Source organism: Symphodus melops (genome assembly GCF_947650265.1).
Source record: "Symphodus melops genome assembly, chromosome: 6".
NCBI lineage: Eukaryota > Metazoa > Chordata > Actinopteri > Labriformes > Labridae > Symphodus > Symphodus melops.
This window is the reverse complement of record NC_136696.1, coordinates 8,609,299-8,615,567: the sequence shown is the minus strand read 5'-3', so window position 1 is coordinate 8,615,567 and position 6,269 is coordinate 8,609,299. Positions and strand designations below refer to the sequence as shown.

General features: G+C 39.8%; 1 protein-coding gene across 2 annotated transcripts; it reads right to left on the bottom strand.

Moving 5' to 3' along the window:
* Window positions 1-377: 377 nt before the first annotated feature.
* On the bottom strand, window positions 378-5,439 carry LOC306825063 (uncharacterized protein). 2 transcript variants are annotated; one of them, XM_079345569.1, is made up of 3 exons: window positions 5,100-5,439; window positions 3,881-4,500; window positions 378-2,582 (listed from the first exon to the last, which is right to left on the bottom strand). In XM_079345569.1, the coding sequence occupies exons 2-3, from the start codon at window positions 4,442-4,444 to the stop codon at window positions 1,995-1,997; spliced, it is 1,152 nt and encodes a 383-aa protein (XP_079201695.1). In that variant the 5' UTR covers window positions 4,445-4,500; window positions 5,100-5,439; the 3' UTR covers window positions 378-1,994. The 2 variants fall into 2 exon arrangements, with proteins under 2 accessions (XP_079201695.1, XP_079201696.1); XM_079345570.1 differs by having other exon boundaries at window positions 3,881-5,439.
* Window positions 5,440-6,269: the final 830 nt, after the last annotated feature.

Here is a 6,269-nt window from a genome sequence, read left to right as displayed (position 1 = left end):
TATGCTTCAAGTGTTTGAGCAGCTAAAACTATCAAATTGGCAATTGGCAATATAGGTTGCAATTAAAGCCCACTACAGAGGCTTAGAAAAAACACTAACAGACGTACGGTTGTTGACGATAAAGAAGTGTATGGTTTTGCAATTATCTCAATCATGGTTTTATTAAGAGTGACTTTTTAATTCCACATTATCACTTTATATATCCACATCTTTGCTTCAATGGCTATTCGGTAAAACTGAAACATTTTCACTCTTTTTCCTGAACTTTCATTGGAATTATTTTCTTGCAAGCTTCTCTAAAACCATGAAGCAATCTGTCCCATAACTTTGCTGGGATCATCCACAGACTTTGCTGACCCAAAGGAATCAAAAAGGAACGGTATACATCCACTTGTTTAATATAAACAAAACGTCATTTTTATTTCATCAACGTCCACAAATCAAAATGTGCTTGAGTAATTCCAGCTGAAGCGGTGAGCACGTTTGAATGTTAGCTTCAAAAATGAAATGCTGAAAATTCATAAACAGGGAAAGAAAGTTGTGCTGAAACTCAGTAAATACATTCAGTATGGAAAGGATTGATTCAAGTGGGACGACTTATTCCAATAAATCAACACATCAACATAAATCACCTTCACTCCATGCCACTGATATTTTGTCAATATTTTTTTTTATCGTGTAGACAATCTTTAACTCTACAAACTTCACATTCACACTGTTTGTGTTCAGAAATGATAAATGAGTCTCTGGTGACCTTCAGTGTCTTACTGTTATCGGTACATTTTCTCTCTCACTAAACGTTTGCTCAGACTTTTAAAAATTCAATAAAACAACCAATACCAGCTGAATGCTATTGGAGGTACACGACCAGGAGATGCAAAAACAGGCCAAGTTCAAAAGTGTCTAATTTGTTTTTCTTTTCTTTTTTACTCAAATGTGTCTAAATAAACAAGTGTTGTTTTTTCACATCCAGTTGAAACTGGCCCTTTGTAAGAATGTTTCATCAATACTATTTCCTGTGTGATTTGGCAGGAGAGATAACCAGTTAGAAGCAGTAACAGTGAAATGCATAAACATAATTTATCTTTTAAAAGAAAATCAAGACATTGTTTCGGATCACTGAGGTAAAAACAAACATCCAAATTCTCACAACCTGCTTGGAGCCCTTCAGTGCTGCTTGAGGAGGTTGTCGTTTGGTGGACCTATGGTCAGTCAACATCACTTTTAAGACGTATTTTGGTCCTTTTCTCTGTCACTAACATAGTACAAATATGTTTCTATGTATTTAGGCTGCATGAAGTATTACATGAGCCCATGATCAGATTCAAATATTGATTGTTGTAGCGGCTGATTGTGGGCTCCATTATTCTTTGCCTTTTACCATCGAATGGAGCCATTGGATATTACAAATACATTCAATCAATAAATGTCGGTCACTGATTGTGGACCCAGGAAGAACAGCTGATGGTGCTCCTAACAAATAAACAAAGTGCAGTAGAACTAAAAGAGCAGGATGCTATGTAAAGTCACAGAGGGAATAAATGAACGTTTTAGGAATGATCCTTTTTATGATATGTTGTGATATTCTGACGTTGATATATTTAAACCTGTATGATGCGTTTGTGTAATAACAGAAAGACTTCCTGTTGAAATTACACTCTGATAGACTTTGTCCATTCTGTCAGCACACTGCGGTCAGGTACAGTTCTGCTTAATGTTGCCATTTTTCCAGCACAGAGCTCCAGTAGAAATGAATCCAGACCTGCACAACACAGTGCAAGCTTTTTAGATGACACAACACAAAACATAGAAAAGTTCTTTTTTTCTCTAAAAGTAACATCAACTTCCTGTTTCAGAATTTGACAACAGATGTAATCCTTCAAGTGTCTGTTTTTATCTGTAACCATGTCCAACATGTCTCTCTCAGTTCATTGCAGTAGTCTTGTTCTGGTGGAGACTTCCACAAGTCAAGGCAACATAAATTGTACCGTTGGCTACCAGAGCCAGCTGTCTAGATGTTGAATGCAGTAACAGGACTGTCCCAGGATGGCAGTCAGCTCCCCATAGCTCTCCTCTCTCCATGTGGGGAGAAGCCTCTCGTTGTTGAGAGCCAGGAGTTTGGGTGTCCCCTCCTTGAGGACGTGGTACAGACAAGGCCACCGGCTCTGGATCCTCAGCCTGGTCCTCCGGTCCAGTGTGATACCTCGTATAATCTTCTTGGCTCGGAGCTCACGCAGAGCGGGCAGCTTCAGACAGGAGAAGACCAAGCCTCTGCTGGGTGACACATCCAGGAACTCCAATGACTGAGACTCCAGAGTGTACGAGATGCCCAGATTCCTCAGCGGCACCAGGATGTTTAAAGTCAGGGATTTCAGGTTAGGCAGTGACCTTGTTAGAGTCTGTAAAGTTGAGGGAGTCACTCCTTTAAAGACCCAGAAGGATTTTAGCTCAAGGGTTCTTAGCTGCTGAAACTGGGTGAGCAGGGACACGGACACGTCCGACCAGTCGAAGTGTAACCTCATCTTTGAGATGCGTGGGCAGCTGTGGGTGAGTTTGGTCAGCAGCTCCTGGAAACTGGTCACCTGCCAAATGAGATCACTCATCAATCATCTGCAGCAACTTTTGTCTAGTCAACAAGTGACTAAGGGTCTCCTGATTCTACAATGATCAATGATGTGTTTCCTTTTTCTAAACTGACAGCTTTGGCCCAGGTTAAGTGCACATATTACATTTTTTTTGTATTATTCCAATATGACAATATATGCATCTTAAGCACATTTCAGACATGTTTTTGTTCAGTTGGAGGATCTTCTACTTTCCTTTTACTTCAGCCAATCCACAAATAGAGGTCGGTGCTCTTAGAGAAGGACGTACAACAAACAATTCAATGAATACCTTCTTCAAGACAGGAAGCGAAGAAAATACTGGAGCCAAATTTAAAAAAGGTGTAAGGACTAACGTTTCAACTCACTGCGTCCTCTTCACAATTTGTGTGCTCCCGTATTCACTGAACGCATTTGTGTGCACTTTTTTGTCTGTTCATTTTAAATTGGGTCTTGGAAATGTACAATTTTCCAATTCAGGAGAAATGTTGTTATTATAGTTGTAACCATACATACAGTATATTTGGGTTGTGAACACCGTGCCATGTGATGATCTTTAATTTGTGTTTTCAAACGGGCACTTTAGTACAGAGCCTGTTTGTTTTTAAGGATCTATATCAATAAAGTTGACCTTGACTAGAAGTCTATATTCTCCAATCACATCATGACGTCCTCTGAGGCTCATCCACGTCTATCACTATAGATCACAGTGCAAGAATAAGACACTGACTGATTCTCCTCCTTTTCTGTGTACTGTGGTCATTACTGGTCAAAGTCTGCTCCTCCATCGTCCGTCACGTTCTTCGGTGTGTTTCATTTCATTATCTTGAAAAAAGAGCACAGAAGCTAACATAGGATGCTAAACTGCTAAACTCAAGTTCTTTTCTTGATATTTCTTCGACCAATATAAAACTCCATTTGGCTTACGCTCTCTCACACAGTAGCACCACACTTTCCTTAAATGACCAATTTGTTTTTAGAATTTCCGATTTGCTTATTTTGGAAAACAGATATAGGACGATAGTCTGTAAACATACATTATTTTCCAAAAACCCCCTTATTGCTGAATTCCAAAACTAATCAGACCCATAAATATTTCAATCAATTTATCCTCTTCCACACTCAAGAGGATTTTCTTGTGGAATGCTTGGATGGTTTAGAAACGTGCGGTTTTCTTAGGTCAGTTTGTTTTATATACCACTCGTTGCAGTTTAAACACATGACCTCAAAATACTACTACTAATACTACTACTACTTAGAAAATAAGAATACATTACCTGGTCCATTTTAGTAATGCTGTCCTGGTGTGAACTGGAACTGGAATGGACCCTGAGGTCCAGCGGCTCTAGAAGAGTAAAGGTCCAGTTCAGGTCCAGGTGGCTGAGGTCCCTGCAGTGCACGTTGTCCAGCAGGTGACTCAACAGCTCACACCACTTGTTGCAGCGATCTCCCACGTCAAAGCTGGCCTTCAGCGTGAGCAGGCTGGCCCTGCGAGAGATGAGGTGGTGGGTGTAGAGGTGGACCCAGGATTTCCACCTCTCGAACTCACGGTTGGAAACAAGCAGACGCTCCTGACCCAGGTGGAAAGCACCCCGACGGGAGTAGTCAGCCACCCTCCACAGCTTCCATGAACGGACCAGGCAGCTCCAGCTCAAGCAAACCAAAGCGCAGCTACATTTGTCCACCTCATTCAGAAAAGACAAGACATGCAGCTGGCACTCCACCGGCAGGAAGTTGAACGGGAAATAGTCGTCAGCTGTTTTTCGTCGGCTTCTTACAGGCACCAGAGGTCTTTTTCTTGGAGACATGATGCAAGATGAGGGAGTGATGGTGGTGGTCATTGATGGAGGTCAGAATCTCCACCTGCTTTGCCATAAATATTTCTACAAGTAAAGTCCTAAAAAATATATATCACAAAATGAATTCATGACAGCTGATTATCATTATTATTATTTTTTTCTGTTCAATGTATTTAGCAGAAAACAACATCACGACCACTGGTTCATAAGCTTATTAACAATGGAAAATGCTTTGGGGTATTAAAATGAGCAGCATAGTGTTTGGTTTAACGGAAGACCTGAGATAATGTTTAGAACTTTTGAGTAAATAAAGAGATAATCACAAATCAATGTCTCAAAATCTTAAGTTTATTAAACTGTGAATATTTGGATCCATGTTAAATGTGTTTCTCTATGATGCAAATACATCAACTTGGCTGACACACAGACATAATAATGTCTGAACATAATTTTTTACGTCTGTTAATTTAAACTCAGAGTCATAATGCTACAAATACTGATGTACTACTACTAGAAGGATAAGGGGAAACTTCTCGCCATGGTATCAGCATTCTGTGTACTAATATCTTAAAAAGCGTACACATGACGTGGTACATTTTCTCTCTTTTATCACAGAGTTAAATGACATTAGTTTAGGTGACACATCCGTCCTGACTCAGTCTTAATCAAAAAAGTCGAGTTTGTTACCGTTTGTTACCTTTTGGTCGATCAAGCTTCCTTTCGTCCTCGGTTATGAAGCTAACTCGCTAAGAGCTCAGCAGAAAGCAGACAAAGGAAGGCTCAAATAAAATGTCAATACTGCTTAGTATTAATATAGATAATAGGAGCTGATTTATCTCGAAACATACTAGTTATTTTATTATAGCGTAAACAAAAAATAAAAATATCTCAAAACAGGATTCTGTAACTAGGCCGGCTAGTTAGCTTCAGAACAGCTGAGTTCTGTTGTTGTTTTTGTTGCGGCTCATTGGTGATGGCGTCATCAACATGCGCTGGAATCTGGCAAGAATGCACAGTGGCGTTGCACACAGCTTTCTAGTCTCTTTCTTTCTTTCTTTCTTTATTCCAGATGTCGTATTTCATAACTACAGTTGTCCCCACTGGCAATCTTTTTAGATTGAAATAGATGATAGATAGATAGATAGATAGATAGATAGATAGATAGATGGATGGATGGATGGATGGATGGATGGATGGATGGATGGATGGATGGATGGATGGATAGATAGATAGATAGATAGATAGATAGATAGATAGATAGATAGATAGATAGATATCAATTTGCATGTATTGTTTAGAGGTAGACATACTTATGTGCTCGTACAACCTATTGCGGATAGTGTAGGCCTACAGCCGGCCAACATTGAGCTGTTTGTATGTTTTTCATGATGATCAGCATCATCATGTTTTGAACAGAGAATTTGGTCCTTGTAGCGTTTTTTGGCAGCCTATTTTTAAACTATTTTGAGCACCATCCAAAGCCACTAGATGGCAGTCCACGTAAACGTTGTGCTTGGAGGTGTACGTGGTGTACGTGCGTGGTGCACACGCCTATGGTCACATGCCTCTCATCACATCCTCATCTTCACGTATCCTCTCATTTCACAGTTAATACAGGGGGGGTTCTGAACCAGTCTACATGACAAGCAAAAAAAAAACATTAAGCCTGGTGGCATGAGATAGACAGCAGGAACAACCTATAAATGAACTCATCTGTGTTTTTAAGTCAACAGTGCATATTATAGTCAGCAGAAAATACACACATACACATTTATTAAACATGTGAAAACAAAAGGTACAAAACAGATGCCTACTTATGTTAACTAACTGATACAGTCCCATCAATGCATGAAAAAAGCTGACCTAC

Excerpts from the sequence above, each read along its gene's own strand:
- LOC306825063 (XM_079345570.1), bottom strand. The coding sequence starts at position 4,444 with ATGACCACCACCATCACTCCCTCATCTTGCATCATGTCTCCAAGAAAA. Across the intron at positions 2,583-3,880 it reads GCATTACTAAAATGGACCAG|GTGACCAGTTTCCAGGAGCT; the intron begins GTAATGTATTCT and ends CTCATTTGGCAG.